This window comes from Eretmochelys imbricata, chromosome 2, assembly GCF_965152235.1.
Source record: "Eretmochelys imbricata isolate rEreImb1 chromosome 2, rEreImb1.hap1, whole genome shotgun sequence".
Lineage (NCBI taxonomy): Eukaryota > Metazoa > Chordata > Testudines > Cheloniidae > Eretmochelys > Eretmochelys imbricata.
In genome coordinates, this window is record NC_135573.1 from 109,191,771 (window position 1) to 109,213,738 (window position 21,968).

Below are 21,968 nucleotides of genomic sequence, written 5' to 3' on the forward strand. Positions count from 1 at the left end.
TCAACAGCAGCTAGTTTGGCCCCTTTTTCATAGTAATGAATATCCAATTAAGATCAGAGTGTGCAATAGCTATATCATCTGGTTTTATATTTGTGCCGATTGTGAGATGCACATGGTATTTTCACAGTTGTTAGGTAATACACCTAAATAATATAATTTAAACATAGTTTAGTGTGGTGTAGATCATTGGTAATTTTGTAATACACCAAAAATCACTGGTGTGGCATAAGTGAGTGTGTTCACTGTAGTACAATCCATACAATACAATAGTTTAGCTATGAAACGATAATTACCAGAATCCATTCTTGGCAAATATCCTCTTCATTATTTCTCTAGTATTCCCCTGTCCCCACTTGCTGTGGCATCTGGTTGAAGGGAAGTTATCAAATATATGTAAATATATATGTTATTTTAAATAGGTCACAAGCCAACAGATAATGGCAACATGCTTTTTCTTCTTTTACTTTATAAATCAGCAGAGTACTAAGAAGTGGGCTTGTTCATTTGCCTGTACTCCCTCTACTGGCTGCATGACTGGTTCTGCAGAAGCAGAAGACCAATATTGCATAATAAATACATGCTCAGATTCTGGAAGATCCCTCTTTCTACAAGATTTTAACAGTTTTAAAGGTGGATCATATTTGTGGCTGAATTACTTGACAGTGACCTTTTTTTAAAAGTTACATTTACACACTACAATCCCCCAGTCATTTCCTGAACTGTGGTTTGCAAGCAATATAGTGGTCTGAAAACAATAGGCACTTAGCCTCAAAGTTGGCAAGTAGAGGGAGAATTATTTGGTAGGTATGGCACCAAAACCCAATCTTTGTGCTTTCTCACATACATCTACTATATAAACTGAGGAAGAAACAAACAGAGTTTTAGGTTGTCGGTGGGGCATGCTTTTTCTTTTTGCCCCTGCAGGATTTGCAGACACAGCAGATGATGCATGGAGATGCCACAAGCAGCAAGGGAGAAGTCACCAGCGCTATGATACCCAATCCCACCAGGATCCCCACAACCTGCAAAGTTTAAAGGGAAAAAAAATTAACCAACAGGAAAATAAAAAGTGTGTATTTGTGAGTTGCAATCTTGACAGATGATTGTGGTGAAGGAGATTTCACCTTTCCCTTAATGTTTGTCATTGCTCTGTTTGAGCTGGTTATCAGCATACCTGTGTTCTGTTCCACATAACTGAGGCTCGAGAATGGCCCAGTTTGTTTCTGCAGGGGCCTTTGTCATAATGTCGTAAGAAGATATCATTCTGAAAGATAAAAGAAAAACTGTACTGAGCAGGTCACACTAATGTGGGGAGATTAACAGGACAGGAGTAGAACTGCCACATTTCTGACAGTGCAGTAAAATTAACTGTTCTGGCAGAGAAATTTGCTTGCCTGTTACTTAATTACTTTGAGAAATTAAATAGGAAACTTTAGATCTACAAGACACACTGTCTAAGATATTTCATATCCCTAATATTTATCTTCTGTATTCCTAATTTTTCTCGGTTCTCTAGTCAGTTCTCCCATGGTCTTAATAGGCTGCTCTTTAAAATAGAAAGTCCCCACTTTTCTCCCACATCAAACTAATATTTATCAAACTAATTACTTTATCTCAACAAGATGAGGGGCACTCAGTTTCCAAACACCCCCCCCGACTGTTCCCCTGTAGCTTGAGCCCTGCTTTTTCCATTCATTCTTTAATCTAACTTTATTGTTATATAAGCATTACCTTGCAGTAAACTTTGAATACCTGAAACTTTAGGGGGTTTATAAGAGCTATATTGTAACCATGCAATGACTACACGTTGTCAAAGAAATCATTTAATTGCCTTATCTTTAACTGATTAAAACCAGCTAAGGGCATATCTACAGACAACTATCACAGCTTCACATGTTTAGACTACTATGGAAACTTGACACCCCTCCAATTTTTCATAGAGTTACACAATCATTGTGTACTCTGTGTACTCCAAAACAGACTTGAAAAAACCAGCACCCATAAACAGACTGAATAGAAAGTTGAGCACACCCTGTTTAACATATAGAGAATAAAGAGGAACAAGGAAGTTTCACCATTTCCAAACTGTGTAGCAAAAACCCATTTAACTTTATTTTACCTCAAGTGCTGGTACAAAGAGTTCTTTTCCTCACCTCCCACAAGTATTACTACTCACTGTGCCAAAAACTGATGTTATCATTGTACACCAGTATGTTCCACAGGACCTAATCCTGTGAGGAATTCAAAGTCAGTGCAAGTGGAGAATATTTGATGTTTTGGTGGCGGTGCTTGGCAACTTGCAGATCTGAGCACTTTTTAATGATGATAGTGTCCCCCAAGTTCAGACTTCCTGTTCTCCCCTCCTCTTGAGCTCTTTGTATCCCTAATAAGATTGTGAACATGGAAAGTAGTTTCCAAAACACTTTCATCCTCAAACTTATTAACTGGATCATTCTCTTCTGCTAATACAGCACTAGAGACTGACTATGGAGAAGTGACCTAATTTAAATGAGCTCTGAATTGACCCCAATTTGAAACTGTAGCCTTTATCTGTGCCAGACCGAATCCGAACATTTTTAACAGGTTGGAATCCAATGAACTGGGGGGAGAAGGGGGAACACAATTAAATTTGCTGTCCTTAGCTCTCAACCCAACTATCTTTAGCTATAGTATTGGAAAATCCCTCTTCCTCAAGAGAATTAGCATTGGACCAAGGGATATGGCTACAATCCACTTCAATTTAGGAAAAAAAGAAAAATCTCTTTGAGGCTCATTGGAAGCAGAAGTAACTTAAGCTTTGGCCACCATGAGGATCCATTTAAATACAAGGGCATTCACTCAAGTAAAGATCCTTTTATCCTTAGCATAAAGGAACAGAACTAGAACATACATGATTCCAGTTATGACATATGGAACTTATCCCCCAAATCCCAAACTAGCCTTGTTCTAGAACCTTCATCACATGGCACTTACATCCAAGTTCTGTAGGCAGTACCAGCAAAATGTATGCTTGCAGTTCCTACACATCATTTGAGCGCAGCCTTCATTTCGTTCAATATAGATCCGGCACACTGGGCACTGTTTAATTGGAGCCTCTGTGTCCATCCTGGTAAGTGCTCTAGAAGGGTAAGGAAACATATGAAAGATGAAATTTCAGTGCAAAACCTGTGGCTGTATGACTGGAGTACCAATGCCAAGTAGTATATGCATCATTATGTTCTTTAGGGCCTCTAGTTTGCACTCAACTCCATAGTCTGGCACGCTCCGTGAGTTTCAAGATTAAGAAGCTAACATCAGGCAATGTACTGGAAGTGTAAAATTTCATATTCAAGGGAATGCATTAAAACATATACTAAGAGCAAAAAAAAACTGCTCATGCAGCATAGAGACAAATTAAATGTTCAATTCCACTGATTTTACACAATGTACAAAGTAAACACTCACTACAGCCATGCATGTAACAGATATAACATTAAAAGAATGGCACTGGACAATGTGGAAAAGAGCTTCTGTATTTTGTTAAGATGACTGGACTGTGTAACTCAAAGTACTGTCCTTGCTTCTGCATGACAGCTTTAACCTCAAGCAAAGCCAAAGATCTAGTTTGAAGATCAAAATCATATGAAGACCTCACAGGCAATTCCAGTTTGATGAAACACCTCCTGCTCACCAGAATGCTTAGTTGTAACTCTTTCAACTCGTGCAAAAATATTCACAGTGGTGGAAGCCACAGAGCACAATAGAGAGTTTAAAGATGACACTGTGCATGCCAGTGAATGCTGTTCTGTTTCTGTAAGCACAGGCTAGCCAGAGAGCTGGTGTGATGTAAGCATAAGAGTATTTACAGAATTCAGAGACATACAGCCATTGCCAGAACTACGCATCCCCACTAATAGGCTGTTGTAAGCACACACCTAGTGCAGTCATTTTCATCCGTGCAAAGTGAGTGTAAATGGCTACCAAATGAGAATTCTCCACTCACACCAGTGGAAGAATTTTGCACCTACTTAGCACAAGAGTTAGGCCTAGTCTATGTACCGTTTTTATACCAGTTCAACTATTATGGTTAAGGAGTACGATTTCTCTACCAAAATAGTTAAATTGGTGTAATACCTAGTATAGACACAGTTATGTCGTTTTAAAGGTGACTTATGATGGTATAGTTTATTCCCCTTTGTGACGGGTTGTTCACCCCAACTCTGGCCCTGAAGGGGTTACTGTAGGCTAAGAAGGGGGCCAATTAACCAGACAGGCCACAGCCTGAATAACGAGGGAGCCCAGCTGAGGAGGAATGAGCTGAGCTGTGTTTTATAAAGGCAGGAAGCTGGCAATAGAGAAGAGTAACTGCAGTTGCTTTCTGGGAGAAGGGAGTTTTGGGGTGGGCAAATCCAGAGCAGTGTGGGAGCCAGAAGGTTAGGAAAGGTTCAGGGAAAAGGCAGTAAAATCTGAAGTGAAGTAGACCTTAGCTACTAATCAGAGGGTCCCTGAGATGGAACTTTGAGTAGAGAGTGGGCCCAGGTTCCCTACCAGCCATTGGGAAAGTGGCACTAGCTAGGCTGTGAATGGGAAGACTGCCTTACACACATGACTTGGCTGGAAGACTAAGCCATGAACACAGAGCATCTTGCCTTACTGAGAGCTAGGAAGAGAAGGTAAGAGGTGCAGTGAGATGAAAAAGAGGCATTGGACCTGGAATCAGCTAATCTCCAGAGTGACCAGGAGCAGGCGCACTAGTGGGGAGCAAAGCGGCGACACCCTTCGCTGTGGAAATAGCTATATTGGTATAAATCACCTTTGTATCGCTATACAGTAACTGCATCCACAGTAGGGAGGTTGCATCACTTTAACTACACTGATATAATTAAAGTAGTATAATCTGTGTGTGTAGACAAGGCCTGAATGACACACACAAAGGTGCAAAGTACTGGATAACCCAGACTGAGGACCAGTGGAGCTTCCAACTCCATAAGTAGCTGCTTAATGCAGGACTAACAGCAGCATGTGAATTATATTTAGAAACACATCTGCAATGATGTATTAGAAATAAGTCTAAAATACGGAGAAGGCAGGTCCATGAAGTAGATGTGGCACTGGACACCCATTTTGTACCACTAGCAGAGCTGAAAGATGGCACAGCCTAGCTGAATTCTGCTCTTACCCCTGCTCAGTTGGTATTACAATGGGTTGGTTTTCCTGGCACAAGTGCTCTGGGTGCCACACTTCTTTGCAGGATGAACAGAATTTCAGGTGACAAGCTGGGCATTCTACAGGCACTGCTTGCCCTGAATCAATCAGTTCAACATGGCACATGGTCTGGCAGTCAGCAGCAGGGCACCACGTTCTGCATGGGTCCAAGTGGACTTCTGAAATGTAAATACAGAAACAAAACTGTTTAAATCTGCATTCATTATACACTCCTTTTTTCACTCCGATTACCATTTCTCTAGTCATACAAGGCCTGATCCGATGCCCACTTAGATCTTTAAAGGATTCTGCATTGCTAACACTATGGACGTTGTGCAAACAGTGTTGCACTGGACACATAATTAAGATGAGAATTTGTCAGACACTGTCAGACAAACTTCAGTCTTTTGCCATAAGAGGCTGGTGATAAGTTAATGAGTGAATGTTAGATAGTCTCCCCATCTCTCTCTAGAAGAGCCTAGAACAGGAGTTCTCAAAGTGGGGGTCGGGAACCCTCAGGGGGTTGGGAGGTTATTATATGGGGAAGGGGCGTTGCGAGCTGTCAGCCTCCCCCCAAACCCTGCTCTGCCTGGTATTAAATACATTTTAAAGTGTTTTTAGTTTATGGGGGGGAGGGGTCACACTCAGAGGCTTGCTATGTGGAAGGGGTCACCAGTACAAAAGTTTGAGAATCAATGGCCTAGAACAACATTAGCCTCTGTTGCACTATTACAGGCCCCTGCTGAATAGCTGGCTTATCCATTTAAGGTAGTCTCTGGAAAAGCAAATGATATGAAAAACTTTTCTTCCTTAAGGGCTGGAATGATACTCCTTCAAAAAATAAATAAATACTTTGCCACGTTTGTACTGCTGTGATTCTAAATTTAAACTGCTCGTAAGCCCTGTCCTTCAAGTCTTAGGCAACAGGACTGAATTACAAAAATAGGAATAAATACAGCTAGCTAACAGGTCTGTTAAAGTGGGACATTTTTACACAATGTCAACATGAATATGTACCTAATATCCCTCTAAAAATATAAGCAATTATGATCTTGCACTTATATCAGGAGTAGCTCCACTGAAGTCTGAGTAAAGTCACTTACCTGGGCCTCATCCCCCTCCCGCCCCCCATATCTATAAACTAAGAAGAGCGATACCTATTCTCCTCACTAAGTGGTCATCACTAAAAAAACATTGGTCAGCTGTTACCACATAATAGCTTCTGTGATGTCACCATTATCACCCAGGCATTGATGTGGTATCTCATACACACTATCATTTGGTAATGAGTGACAAATGTTGACTTTTGCTACTGTGCCCCTGCGTTGACCAGAGAAATTTCAATGAGAACCCAGCTAAAATATGATCATGCTGACAGAGTTTCACTCTGTGATATATTTGATTTGATTTCACTGCTTTCCAGCACAAATTGGAGGAAGCCAGGCTGCAAACCACCAAAATCTATGCAAAAAGTCTATTAGGAGCAGGGTGCAACTGCTAGTCACCTGCAACTCCTGTTCCTCTGGGAGCCTCTGATACAGTGGTGGGCAACCTGAGGCATGCAGGCCTCACATGGTGCATCAGAGTAATCCGCTGGTGGGCTGCCAGACAGTTTGTTTACCTTTGCGTGCCCACCCGCAGCTCCCAGTGGCTGCGGTTCACCATTCCCAGGCAATGGGAGCTGCGGGAAGCTGCACAAGCCTCAAGGACATGCTGGCCACTGCTTCCTGCAGCTCCCATTGGCTGGGAACAGCCAAGCGTGGCCATTGGGAGCTGCGGGAGGCCGTGCAAATGTAAACAAACTGTCTGGTGGCAGATTACCCTGACAGGCCACGTGAGGCCTGCAGGCCGCAGATTGCCCACCACTGCTCTGATACAACCACAGAGAGGGGATGTGGATGGCCCACAAATGGGTGGGATTTTGCCCAGTTGTGAGATGTCATTCATCACATCTCATGGGAAGCCTCTACTGGTGGGACTCCAAATGGTAGAATCCTCAGTGAGGCACAGTTACTGAGAGAGCTTGATATTATGCAGTGAAATTAATTTGGGTCCCAGATATCCAGAGCCTAAAAATGTGCAACTAGAAATAACCCCCTGGGGTAGAACCTTCTACAAACTGTGGGGATTTCTCACACAGCTCCCATCTTTCTAATGAGCCAAACCAGAGTCTTATATCTGAACACCCCTGAATTTTGGAGATCTGAATTTCAACTGGGATCTGAATTTTGCAATCCATGCCCATCTCTAGTGGAAAACAAACATTTTTGTCTATTCTATTTTGGTTAAGAATAAATGATGTTGTCATGAAAGCTGCATCACTGGAGTCCTGATGCCACAGGAGGCTGAGCATTCTCAACTTCCATGGAATTCATTGGCAGCTGAGCGCTCAGCACTTCATAAGTTGGGCTCAGCACAGGATAAGATCAGTCCCTAGTAGATACTGACCTATTGTCCAATGCATCTAGCCTTTGCCACTACAGAAATGTAACACAAAAGTGTTTTCTTCTAGCATTGTAGTGCAGAGACAGCAAAACAAGTTGCAGTGTCTAATGTACCCAACTCTGGAAACTTGAGTTCTTTCAAAAATAAGATGGGAGAAAGAGATAGAAGAATGCCTGTCTTTGTCATTCACTGTTTTTAAAGCTTATTGGCTTTGTGGTATCTTTGCAGCAAGATATAAATGATGCATGAAATGTAAATCCCTGCCCACCCAGTATACAAAGAACATACAGATGGTACTATTCAGTCATTGCTGTGATGTGCTATTTGCTTTAGCACAGAGCACAATGAAACCAGAAATGCCCACCAAGCCTAGAAAGTTGCAGCTAAAAATATGATGCAAACAACTCTAAAGGGTTGTTGAATACTTCTATTGAGGTGGTGGTCCCTCTCCTGGTCTCCTCCACCTTTCCTCTGACTTGCCACAACCTAGGCAGCCAACTGGATTCAGCTCTAAGCAGAGAGGTCTTCCCTAAACTGCATACCAGCCATACCACCAGAGGCTGTGCTCTAGTCAGTTCTCACAATATGTACAGTCAGATGTTATCTGGAAAACAGCCTAAGAAAATGCAGAATAGTGTTTTTGATTCTGCGGGTAATACTTTTTCTTCTGAATTGGTACTAAACCAATGCCTTTCACATGGTATTCGGGGACAGCGTACTGTTAAAAGTCCCATGCTTTGGATTAGACATAAAATGGAGGTTTTGGTCTCTTGGGGTCATTAAAGATCCCATGGTAATTTTCACAGAAATAGAAGCAAAACCCATTTGTCCTGGCCAAATTCCATTCAGCCAATTGCATTCTGCCTACCTCAGTTGGGATACAATATTCTTTAATTCATGTCCTAAGCTGTTGCATAGCGTTACTATGCACTATAAAACAGCAGCTGCCTTTCACTGCAAAGGCGGCTGCACTCAAGTGGTGGATTTGTTTTTTGAGTATCATTAAAAATTTAGTAGTGCCTGGATCAAGACTGGGAGCCCGCTGTGCTAGGAGCTGTACAAATATATATGAAGACCCACTCTCGGCCCTGAAGACCTTACAATATAAGAAGACAATCCAGGAGGAAGAGTAGAGTGATAGGGATACAATCAAAAATATGATATTAATATAAAGCAGAGCCAGCACCAGAAATAGGAGCAGCGCAAGAAGGAGACAGCAGCATGGGGCAGCCTTGAGTAACTCAGATCCTTGGCTGTTGCGGAGAAGGAGCTTGGAGAGCATGGCTACAACATGGGAAGGGATGAAACTGAGGCAACAGCAGCATTGGGAGCAGGTCCAGTGAGCAGGGAAGCTTCCTGGTGCTATGAAGGGAGCCAGACCCCTGCTTGGTGTAACCAATGGGAGAGAAGAGCCCCTGGCCAGGGCCAGTGGAGTGGCACTGGCAGATTGCACAGGACCACCACCTGTGAGCTCCTGGGCCCCCTGAGCAGTGAAGTGGGCCCCCAGAAGGAGGTGGTGAGTCCTTGTGCCAGAGAAGTGGAATGCAGTTGTCAGTGTGAAATGGTGGTTCCTCTTCTCTGAGCCTGGGTCCTGCTCGTGGCAGTAGAGGATTTGTTTGTTCCTGGTTGGAGAGATACAGATTTGACTGGAGTGTGGGAGTTAGAGTGTTTGTGCCTGGTATAAGAGTAAGAACCTAGGTGATGGGTGACTGCTCGTGAGTAAGGTTAAGATTTTATCACAGTTATATTTAGTAAAAGTCACGGACAGGTCGTGGACAATAAACAATAAGTCACTGAAACCAGCAACCTGTCCGTGACTTTTACTAAAAATAACTGGAGGTGAGCTGACCTCTGCGGAAGACTGAAGGCTGAGCCCCATAGGAAGGTTGGGGGGAACGGGGTGAAGCCTGAGGCCCGCTGCCTGGGGGGTGGCATTCCAGCTGCAGCTGCAGGGACTGAAGCCGAAGAAGTCACGGCGGAGTCTTAAACTCATGGAATCTGTGACTAAATTGTATCCTTGGTCATGAGCAAATGCTGGTTACAGCAAAAGGTCATAGGCTGAAAGAGTGGCTTGAGGGCAGAAGGAGCTGGGCTGAATTAACTAAATATCCTAGCAACAGTTAAAACCTGTCAGCAAGCCCATAAATCTTGGTTGTGCAGCAACTCTGCCTCCACCACAATTGCACCTACCTGTTTCTTTGCTCATTCTAAAACTACAGACTTTATAACCCTCCTGCCCAGGGAAGAGGATGTGGTATGGACATATCTTCAGTGGAAATGGAGTTTGGTGACCACCCTGCTTCTGGTCTAGGCCCTTTGGGACTCTGTTCCCACTCTTATACAAAGACTGGTGCCCGACAGGAATCAGGCCCAGGATGGTTTTCACAGGACAATTACTTGGCCAGACTTTTGAATTCTCTGTAAAATACTTGGTAGATTTCAAATCTACAGAATCAAACAATCTTTTCCATGAATTTTTCATCAGACACTGCTCCTGGTTGTCATCAATGTATAAGTTGGGAAAGCTTATTGGTAAAATGTTTAGACATTTCTGAAATAAAAGAATCTTTCTTTGATTTCCGTATCACTTTGGGAAGCCTATGGCAGATATGGCAAGAGTTTAGACTCTAAGAAAATTGTTTAACTGATTGTGCATCTTCAATAGCTACAAAGCTGAAAAGAGGGCTGGATTTCCTCCATGCACGTAATCAGTACAATGGCTCTGGCTTAAAGAGTTTTGACTAATAGTATTTTCAAAAATATTCCAACAGAAAGGGCAGAGACTCTGGCTCATTTGTGACACCAGATTTATATACTGAGAGAGCAGCACTGTATACTTTAACCTTTACAAATCAGATCTGTGGATAATAGACTTTAACCTACGTCTACAAGAATGTGTGTAGTTAGCATTTAAAAACTGGTGGGGCAGTTAAGACTATCCGGGGAATGGAGGGCTTGTCTTCACTACTGGGGTAAGTTGACCTAAGTTATGCTACTCTAGCTACATGAATAATGTAGCTAGAGTCAACATAGCTTAGGTCGACTTAGCACAGTGAAGACACTGGGGTATGTTGACGGGAGATGCTCTCCAGTCAACTTCCCTTATTCCTCTCATTCCAGTGGAGTACCAGAGTCAACTGGAGAGCGCTCTGCCATCCATTTAGTGGGTCTTTACTAGAACTGCTAAATCGACACCCACTGCATCGATTGCAACAGCATTGATCTCCCCGGTTGTGAAGACAAGTCCCTATAGTTTCAGACGATACAGAATAAATAAGGTTAAAATTAACTAGTTTGGGAATAGCAGCAAAGAGTCATGTGGCACTTTATAGTCTAACAGACGTATTGGAGCATAAGCTTTTGTGAGTAAATACCCACTTCATCGGATGCATGCATCCCACTTCGTCTGTTAGTCTATAAGGTGCCACAGGACTCTTTGCTGCTTTTACAGATCCAGACTAACACAGCTACCCCTCTGATAGTTTGGGAATGATTACTTGAACTCCTCTCCTCCTTGGTTAAGTGATAAAAACAAGCATAAAAAGATCTCCCAAAAATTCAGTTGGTCTTTATCCTGTGGTATAAGTACATCCAGGGGGGTCAGTCTTAGATTTTAATATACAGGAGTTAACATGCAATCAAAGGATTGAAGAGGGAACAATTGGGAAATCTAACCATAACTGTAAATCTAATGGGGTGATTTGTACTGATATCAGGATTCTCAATTAGTAAGTTAAGGAATTGACTTGACTAGAAGTTTCCCTCTGGATCCATGATAGTTATTGATGAATTCATGAAATGAATTCAACAGCCTCAAAAGCAAAGCCCATGATTTGGAATTTAAGAATTATTTGTTGTGAAAAACCTTTAAAATCTCATCTCTATTTGATTTAATTTTTTTACAAGGAACTTGGCTCACCAAAGATGGATCTTTTTATCTCCCAATTATGAATTTTGTTTTGAAATTTATCAAATGTGCTAAGAAGGGAAGACCATTCAGTGGACTGGCCCTTTTAATTTCAGTCAAATTAAATGCTACAGTTAATGTATTAGTTCCAGGTAATCCCTATTTCCTTTATAATATTACTTTAGTTGCTTTGAATATGCTTATTTGCCACCATCGGGATCCTCCTATTATAACAAATCCTTATGGCAGAGCTAGAATCTTTTATTGACATATTGATTAATAAATTATCCATCAGCAAGCTTTATTTTTAGATCATTTTAATGCTCAATTGGGTGTAGAAGGTAAGGAAATATGAAATGTATCATTCTTCATGCAGTGACTGGTTGTTTGCTCTGCCCTCGAGAAATACTACAGATAAAATAATAAATTGAGCAATCCAAAAACTTTTAGTGATTTTTTGATAGATTCAGGTGGGAAGTTTCTAAGGTAGGCATAGTAAGGACATGAAGGGGCACTTTACCAACACCGACCAATGGGAGCGAGGAGCCGGTGCTTGGGACGGGGGCAGCACACAGAGCCGCGTGGCCTACCTGCCTAGGAGCTGGACCTGCTGCTGGCCACTTCTGGGGTGCAGCGCAGTGTCAGAACAGGTAGGGACTAGCCTGCCTTAGCTGGGCAGCACCACTGACGAGACTTTTAACGGCCCAGTCAGCAGTGCTGACCAGAGCCGCCACAACCCAGTGCCTTACATTCCACAACCTAGTACTGGGTTGTGACCCGCAGTTTGAAAACCACTGCCTTAAGAGAGTTTGAGGCCAAGGTATGTGCTCAAATTTTGTATGGTGCAGAAACATGGGAATGGACTGATCCCATGGGATTGGAATGATCCAAAACAAAGTGTTTGAGGAAGATACTTGGTCTCCCAAATAATACCTCAACTGCTCTTCTTAGAGCCGAGACAGACATGAATTCTATTGTCTAAAGTGTAATATCGTAATATCAATTTTTGACTTCATATTCATAGTATGCATCCACAACAACATTTGCCAAGGCTATGCTTAGAGGAACAGCTCAGTAGGGCTTTTCCATATAAATTTCCTTGGTTAGGGTATATTCAGAACTATTTGCATTCTCTAGGGCTCAGAATTGGAAAAGATTAGACTAGTGATTTCACATTTTAAAATTTCAAATCAAATTGAGATTAGAGGATACTAAAAAGCAATTAGACATGGCAGTTCTTTCCATTACAAAGATGTCTCCTTGGTTCCCTCTTGTTAAAAAGATTCATGGGTATGCCAATTATTTAGACAGCTTGTCCAATAGCAAGTTATGGACAGTCTTTACAGCTCTGTTTTCAATCTACGCAGACAGCTTACTTAGAAGACAGCCATACTGGCATTGAGAAATGTAACCGCCTCTGTCTATGTGGCTCTGGGCAGGCAGAAGACCTACCCCATTATACTGTAATTTGTATTGCCACTTGAGGTCAAAATGGCTGTCCCTGGTTTTGGTATCAGATGCCTTTTTCCTACGACCTCTCAGAAAATAAAATGTTTATTAGGCACTGACAATGCATCTGATCTGAGCAGTTGCTGTACTTCCATGGTCAGTCACTAGACTGAGGGAAAAGGCAAATGGCACAGTGATTTTATATGCTTTAATTGGTTTTATGTTGTTAATTTGTATTTATATGTATTAATATTGTAAAAAAAATTAAGGTTTATTGTAATATAGCTTGGTTTTGGCACATTGGCCTACGGTTAAGTCACTATTAATAAACTTGACTCATTAGATACACTTATACATAATATTTAAAATTATGTATATGCCAAATAATCCAACCTGTCACTCAAGTCAACATAACTGTCTGATTTCTTACATATGCCATGGCAGAAATGAGCCCTGAGAAGCAATTCAAAGGACAAAAGCGTAGTGGCCTTGCCAGTCATTCCAGAATAGATGTTCCATTCCTAAGGGGCAGCATGGAAGAAGGTGCAGAAAGGTTTCGTGTTAAAAAAAAAAAAAAAAAAAACTTGTGATGAGGTCAACATTGTTGGCTGAGTGGAGAAGATGGTGGAGGAAGGTGGGACTACGTAAAACTAAAACAGACCACTTGGCAGGGGCAGAATTATGAAAGGTGAGCACAGGTAGCTTGATGGTCATCCCATCTCAAAAAAAGATTAGAATTGGAAAAGGTACAGAGAAGGGCAACAAAATGATTTGGGGGTACAGAACAGCTTCTGTACAGAAAGATGAAAAAGGCTGGAACTGTTCAGTTTAGAAAAGAGATGACTGAGGGGGGATATTATAGTGGTCTATAAAATTATGGTATAGAGAAAGCGAACAGGGATGTATTATTTGCCCCTTCATTAAACACAAAAACCAGGGGTCACCCAATGAAAATTAATAGGCAGCAGGTTTAACACAAACATAAGGAAGTACTTCTTCACACAATGCATCGTCAGCCTGCAGAGCTCACTGCCAGTGGATGTTGTGAAGGCCAAAAGTATAACAGCATTCAAGAAACCATGGAGGATAGTGGCTATTAACCCCCTAGCTCCAGGTGTCTCTACACCTCCGACTGCCAGAAGCTGGGACTGGATGACAGGGGATGGATCACTTGACAATTGCCCTGGTTCTGTCCATTCTCTCTGGGGCACCTGGCACTGACCACTGTTGGAAGACAGGATACTAGGCTAGATGGACCATGGGTCTCACCCATATGTCATTCTTATGTTCTTAATGTCATCGGCTTCTTTATGACAAAAGCTGTAGTCCAGTGGTCCCCAAACTTTTTACCTCATGCCCCTCCTTACCCCTATCTGCCCCTCCCTGAGCTGGGGCCAGGAGTGGGGTTGTCGCTCCAGGAGTGAGGGGGGATACAGACAGGGTTAAGAGAGCTGAGGATGGGGCCACAGCTGGGGGTGGAAGTGGAGCCGAGGCTGGGGGCTGAGGCCAGAAGCTGGGTACCCGGATACGGGGCTGACGGCCACGGCCAGGAGCAGAGCTGGGTGGCAGTCCCATGGGGACTTGCCCAGGACCCCACCCATGTCTCCCAAATGTGCCTTGGAACCCCACTAGAGAGGTGTGCCTCACAGTTTGGGGACCTCTGCTGTAGTCAATAATGAGCCAGATCCCCTCCCATGGTAAAAACCAGGGGAGAAAATCTTGGTGAGGGTTCCATTGCAGAGGTCTCCCCACTTTCCCTTTATTGTCCTATCATGCAAACTGGGTTTGCTCACATGGAAAAACCCAAACATTGCAGATCCTCTAGGATCATGGAAGGCCAAGGACATCCACTTGGACGCTCCATGCCTCCATACCAATGCCAGCCCCTGGCATCCTAACCTAATGCAAATGCCACCTGGTCCCTTGCAGCACAGCTACACCCATTCTATCATGGATGCCGCCTCACTGCAGCTCTCCCAAGGACCCAGTATGGGGGATTCTGCAGGAAAGGTAATCTAATCTCAGGCACACAAGTTTGAATATTTTCACTAATAAATTTAATTTAAAAAAATTGCCTTGTTGGTCCTGCTCCTGCTTATGTCCATGGGAGTTTTGTTACTGACTTGAGTAGGAATAGAATCCAGCCGACTCTTTGTAGTTATGTTAAAAGGAAGGCCTTTTCCCTCTCTATGGGAGAGGGCCTTCTAGTAATCAGTAGAACCCCGTAACCCCATATTTTGAGCCATGGTAGGATAAATATAAAATAAATGGTTCACACCTCGTTCAAATTTCAGTCGCTGGTATAACTGAAACTGATCAACAGGTACCAAACAGGCAATCTGAAATGAAACATAAGAATAGAAGAAATGTTAGGAAAAGAAAAAAAACCAGCCAGCCCCATATGCCTGCTCTTTTGAGTCTCATCTCAACCAACCTTCCTTTACTAGTTTCCCCCTCCCCCCCATTCTCCTCAATCCCTTCCTTCTCCAGATGCAAGTCTAGGTAATTCCAGACCACCTGTATTTCAGGTCACACATTCCAGTAACTTAGTCCCTATGTTTATTATCCTTCACAAGAAATAGTTCTTCCTGGGTGCTTTATTTACTTCTAGCTTCCCCATGTATTTCATGTGGATTTATTATTAATGAAAGGTGATAGATTGCCAGCCCTGTTTTATTTATGTACAGAAGTACAACAAGGAAAGCTTCCCTCTGCCAATGTCCTTCAATCTTGGTGACAGGAGTCACCTCTAGGGTACTGAGAGGGGAGTTTAGTCTCCCTTCGTTGTCATTTTGGCTAAGATTGACAACAACAGTGTTGCTGGATTTTGTGATGTGCACCCTTGTCCACTGTGAACTGGACTGAAATTACCAACTCATTTCATATAGGCAACCACATAGACGTTATCTGGTATGTCTGAGTCACTACCAACCATGGCTGGATTTGAACTGGTGACATAGAGGTGCTGAAGGGCTGTATCCTCCATTATCTACCCTATAAAGACATTCAGTCACCCTAATTTTTTTAAGATTATTAGCCAGAGCCTCATCTGGTGCAAGTCAGCATGGTTCATTTGAGTCAACGAAGTTACATTGATTTATACCAGCTGAAGATATGGCCCTTTGGATCTTAGATTTTGAACCCATCACCTATATTTATCCATCACTGTAAATACTCTTCCATCATTCTGAAAAATGGAATTAGTCCACCTCAGTCTCTTCTCTTTTCTCCTGAGAATAAACACACCTTCCTAAATTTTCCTGTTAAATTAGGACCTGTTTTCTGAGGTGCCTCAACTCCCACTGATACAAATGAACAGTTTCAGAGGGAGTTGATGGCTCTCTGCACTTCACATGAGGCCCTACAGCATTACACCCCCAGAATTTAGCCCTCTCCAGTACTCACTGAAGCAGTAACAAACTCTTGGTTGCCTTGCCCTCTGTTGCGCCAGTATGAAAAGTATTAGAATACAGACAAAAATACAATACAAGTTATCCTGCTTGTAATTTGGATTGGTTTTGCCACTGGGAAGGAGCAAAGAATGTGTTCATTTGTACATAACTCATTTTACTCAAGGTACAAAAATTAAGCAGTCTGGAATATAAAGTTGCATTTCAAAGGCAGATGTTTGGATCATTTATTTGATCTAACCCATGTTATACAAAAAATAATGCCACTGACATCAGGATTTAAGTGTTTTAAAGATGCTTAAAAGATTTATAACTGAGGAAATCAAAGGATTTTATGTCAGACTTAGAAACATTAGCAAGTTTTTACAAAACACATTCTTAGCTTAATCAGTCACAGTCTTAAGGTTCAAAATATTTTTTCTTTCTAGTTCAGAGATTGAACAGAAATTACTATACACTGTCTTTTCAAGGGACAAACCTCTTTCCTCTGACAGCTCTCTAGGGTAATATGAGCTTCAAGACATTTTCATCTGTTCATTAAAAATTAGTTTGAAACATTCTTAGAAACACAACAGTAATTGAACTTAAAAAAAAAAAGGAGCTGAGGAATTTCAGTAAAGAATGAAGCCAAAGAGTGAAAAAAGAAAGGTGCAATTTCAGCATTGTCCATATTCCTCCTGGTTGCCTTGAAATCTGAACAGAGTTTGGAGAAAGTAAGAGTTAGTCCAGCTGCTCCTTTCTAGTCATTCAGGCTCTGACAGCTACTGTATTTTAAAGTGTGTGGCATCACTAATGCATTAATTGGTGATTCCTAAGCATGCCCTTTACTACTCAAGAAACTATTTGTCAAAAAATCCTCAGTGCTAGAGTGTGCGATTTTAATTGAGGTTGGGATTTTCAAATGCATTCAACATTGGCCTTACGCTGCTTCTGTTGAAATCAATGAGAATTTTACCACTGATTTCAGCAGGAGCAGAGTTAAATCAAAGATGAGAGCTGACTGTTTAAATATATGCACCCACAAACACAGCCTTCCATCTAATCAACCCCTCTTTTCCTATCTAACCTCTCCATGGCTCAGAACCACCTCCCTCAGCTCTGAAATCTCTCCCTCCCATCACTTCTCAGCTCAGAACCCCTACTAGCACACCCCTGTACACATAAACCCAGTGGTGAGCTGGAGCTGGTTCGCACCGCTTCGCTAGAACCGGTTGTTAAATTTAGAAGCCCTTTTAGAACCGGTTGTTCCACGAGGGACAACCGGTTCTAAAAGGGCTTCTAAATTTAACTGGCCAAAAGTGACGCCTTAGGCGCCAACTCCACGGGTGTTCCAGCCCTGGAGCTCCCAAGCGGAAAATTTGGTGGGTGCAGACCACCCACCAGCAGCTCCCCGCCCCACCCCTGGCCCCAGCTCACCTCCGCCTCCTCCCCTGAACACACTGCCCCGCTCTGCTTCTCCGCCCCCCAGGCTTCCTGCGAATCAGCTGTTCATGCGGGAAGCCGGGGGGGCTGAGAAGCAAGCTGCGGCTTCCCGCTCAGGCCCAGGGAGGCAGAGCAGAGGTGAGCTTGGGCTGGGGGAGGGGGGAGAAGGCGCGAAGAGGGCTGCGCGTGCCGCAGTAGGTAACCTGGGGTGGGGGGGGAGGGTGCACAGGGGAACTGCTCCCTGCCCCAGCTCACCTCCGCCACCCTCGGCCTGAGCGGGAAGCCGTGACCTGCTTCTCAGTCCTCCCTGGCTTCCCGCCGAACAGCTGATTCGTGGGAAGCTGGTGGGGGGCGCGGAGAAGCAGATCGGGGCAGTGCGTTCAGGGGAGGAGGCGGAGCGGAGGTGAGCTGGGGCCGGGCAGGGAGCTGCTGGTGGGTGCTCTGCACCCACCAAATTTTCCCCATGGGTTCAGAGTGGGTGCTCCAGCCCTGGAACACCCAGGGAGTCGGCGCCTGAGGCGCCACTTTTGATGTGATTAGTGGGGGAGATGCCGCTCCCCCTGCTCCCCCCTTGCTATGCTCCCCGGCCCCTAGGAGCCAGAGGGACCTGCCGGATGCTTCCTGGGAGCTGCCCCAGGTAAGCACCGCCAGGACTCCCCACCTCGCCCCCCGGCAGGTGCCTCTGGCTCTTAGGGGTGGGGTGGGCACCCACTACAGTGGCCCACGAGACCCTCCTGCCTGGTTCTGGGGGCAGTCAGGGGACAGGGGAGGGGGGTGGATGGGGCAGGAGTCCCTGGGGGTGGGGGTGGGCAACGACCCCCTCGTAGGGTGAGGAGGGAACCCGTTGTTAATATTTTGGCAGCTCATCACTGCATAAACCCTTCAGGACTTTGAAAAGCCATCTCTAGGCTTAGAACCCTTCAGATCTTAGGTACTAATATGACCCCTGTTGTCACAGTATCTGAGCAGCTCACAGTCTTTTACTGTATTTGTCCTCAATACACCCTGGGAAGGTAGGAAAGACATGAATTGCTACAGCCTGAGCTAAAGAACCATGGCTAACCCTTCCCCCTCATCTCTGATATCTAACACCACTAGGCTCATAAATTGCTGGTGCTGGAGAATTAGGAGCAGAGGTAACCGGGACAGGTGATGACTTCAGGGAATGTATTCAGGGAGCCCCATATTCTGCCTCTATGGAGTTAACGGGAAATAGCCCCATACAAGCCTGTAATCCTGGTTTTGTGCCTCCTCCCTCTGCTGTCTGCAGTCTATATGCTGCAGGGATTTCCAGGATTGCAGCTCCAGAAGACACCAGTGGCAACGCAGGGAGGGTTCTGCTTATTCCAGGGACTGGAGCAGTATTAGCTCCACCAGGAGTCCCAGCAGATGGTATTGCATCAGCTACACAACTCAATATCTACAGTGTGGCTGGTAGGGATGGCAATATTTGAGGGGATTATCACTACTAGTCTTAAAGGCCAGCTGCCCCCTGTTCACAAGAACCTCTGAACAAAAAATAAATAAAAAACAAAACCAAACAAAAAAAAAGCTGTTTTAATAGCTCCACTTAAAGTTAATGAATATACAGTGAAGTGCACAATAGGCCAAAGTTCATTGTAGACTTTACTCCTTCCATGTAATACATAAATATTTGTTCTTTTGAAAAAAAAAAAAATCCTAACTGAGAAGAAAATGTGTTAAAACTTTAACAAATACTATAGTTAAAAGGTTCATCCTGTAGAAAATATAAAGTACAAGAAATTTCTTTAGAGTAAATTCAGAGAAAAATTGCAATGTGGGCCTGATCCTATTGGTTTCAAAGGGTTTGACTCATGCCCTATGTTATAAGGGGGGGGAAGAGAGAAATCTTGTAGCTACATTATGGGTTAAGGAGTCAGAAAGCCTGAGTTCCATTTCCAGCTGTTACTGGCTCATTCAGATCTTGGGCAACTCATGTAACCTCTACCAGTTTTGCCATCTTTAAAATGGAGATAACATTTTCTCAGGAGTCTTGTGAGACTCATTTCAGAGTAACAGCCGTGTTAGTCTGTATTCGCAAAAAGAAAAGGAGTACTTGTGGCACCTTAGAGACTAACCAATTTATTTGAGCATAAGCTTTCGTGAGCTACAGCTCACTTCATCGGATGCATACTGTGGAAACTGCAGAAGACATTATATACACAGAGACTCAGTGCATTTAAATGAAATGTGATACAGAAGTACAAAATAAAAAAAGTTTCTGCATATTGACCATTGGAAATTTCCTTACATAAGAAAACGTCACTCTTTACTTTGCAAACAAAAACATAAACCTATTGGTTATGTAAACAGGGCTAGATCCTCAGCTGTGACTAAGATACATTTAACGGGCAGGGAAGTAGCAAGGATGTCTTTATGTCTACTTTATGACACCCTGACCCTGGGACTGGTGAGTCCCAGCCCAGCCCTTCAGATAACTTAATTACATCCAGCTGACTAGTTCAATGGGCCTTTCTAGCAACTGGGGATTGCAGGACTGGCCTGGAAAGTGGGTGGCATACAGCTAATTCCCCATTCCATGAAATCCTCACTCGGACAGACCCACCAAATTTCTGGCTCCTTTGCACCACAAAGCTGGCAAAAATAGGACCAAGGATCTATCCCACAATTTCCCCAGATTTCCAGGTGCCTTAAAAGAATCTATTTGGGTGTTTCTTAAAGAAATATCATCATTGCTTGTGTATATGACACCTTAATAGCTGCTAGTGCTGTGAATTAAAAAGAGCGATGAAATCATAATTATTATTTATTCAGCCCTTGGCACTTCATAGGGAAATAAAAGTGGCACATCCCTGACACAAGACGTTTTTAATCTCAGTTACATTTAATAAAGCAAAGATGACAAGCATTGGATGGGATCATTGTGAGATTAAATGTTTGTCTCCTCCTATCCTGGCATTTTTTCAGGCTGACTTTTAACGGCTCCCTTACACGTCTGTTACATTTCTACCTCCCCCCCCCCCCACTCTCCTGATAATCCCATCCATATATCCACACACCCAGAGCTTCCAAAGTCATTGGGAATCAGGGTTCAGAATCAAAGCTGTACCAAGTTTGATTAAAAAGTGACAAAGGAAGGAGAGCAGGTATGTGACAGAAAGGAAAATACCAAAGCTTGTTCCAGGCTAAGAAATTGTCCAATTTAAGGAGGCTGGTTGACAAATGCCAAAGGAAATATTTCAGAGCTGTTTATAATTATGTTAAAGGTCTAGTGAAAATGTACATGGATAACAAGAGGACAAACGCTCTTCTCCTCTGAAAAGCTGTCAGGCATTACATTTGCGATTTATTATACGTTTTGGCTTTTAAATAAGTTTTAGATTTTGTACACATTAGGCACTTCTACAATATTGTTATAAAAAAATATAACTGTAGTGGGGATAGCGCCTTTCTCACAAAGCATAAAGATTTATAAGAAATCCCAGTACACATATGGAGATGCTGTAACTCAGAACGCCCAGTGACGCCCTTGCACAGTGTCCAACAATAGGATTCTTAATGAGTTCTATAAAGGTTACAGTAACTGGGAGACACTGTAGGTCCCTGAGGCAAAGAAACAAATAAAGGAGGATGAAAGGAATGAGGTTCAATGCACACAAGGCTAGACTGTCCATTTTTTTACAGCCCTCAGTACAGGGTAGCACATGGAAGCAGCTAGGAATTAGTCCTTTCTTGTGCCCTCCCCCACTTGCCCACCCACTACTCTAGTGGCCAGCACATTGGAGGCAGCAGAGCCAAAAAGCTCCATCTACTCTCCCAAGAGATGCACCAGAGAGGGAGCGTACTGGACACACAGCGGCTGCTTAAATCCTCATGCTTGCAATGGAGAGTCAGGGAGGTCACAGAGGGGAATGGATCTTACATCCATTTATGTCCCTGAGCAGCCATGTGGACCATGCCATAATCTTGCCCATAGAGAGGGAGGTTCCTCACAACAGATGATGTTCTAGTAAAATGGATGTTTGAATAAGTGAGACCACCACAAACACCGTGAACCAGGATACCACAGGGAGCTGCACCAGTCAGTAACCTCCTCTGCCAAAACCCCTAAATCCATGCCTGGAGGCAGCATATGTAAGTGGGGGAATGGTCCAGCTATTGTGGGGGAA

At 43.4% G+C, this 21,968-nt stretch overlaps 1 protein-coding gene across 1 annotated transcript in view; it reads right to left on the bottom strand.

Moving 5' to 3' along the window:
• Positions 1-881: 881 nt before the first annotated feature.
• Positions 882-21,968, bottom strand: part of RNF144B (ring finger protein 144B) — a 51,685-nt gene continuing 30,598 nt past the window's right edge. The window contains exons 3-7 of the mRNA XM_077809102.1: positions 15,264-15,324; positions 5,159-5,363; positions 2,974-3,118; positions 1,175-1,264; positions 882-1,022 (exon numbers count right to left, since the gene is read on the bottom strand). Coding sequence (XP_077665228.1) covers positions 882-1,022; positions 1,175-1,264; positions 2,974-3,118; positions 5,159-5,363; positions 15,264-15,324 — 642 coding nt within the window. The remainder of the gene's footprint in view (positions 1,023-1,174; positions 1,265-2,973; positions 3,119-5,158; positions 5,364-15,263; positions 15,325-21,968) is intronic.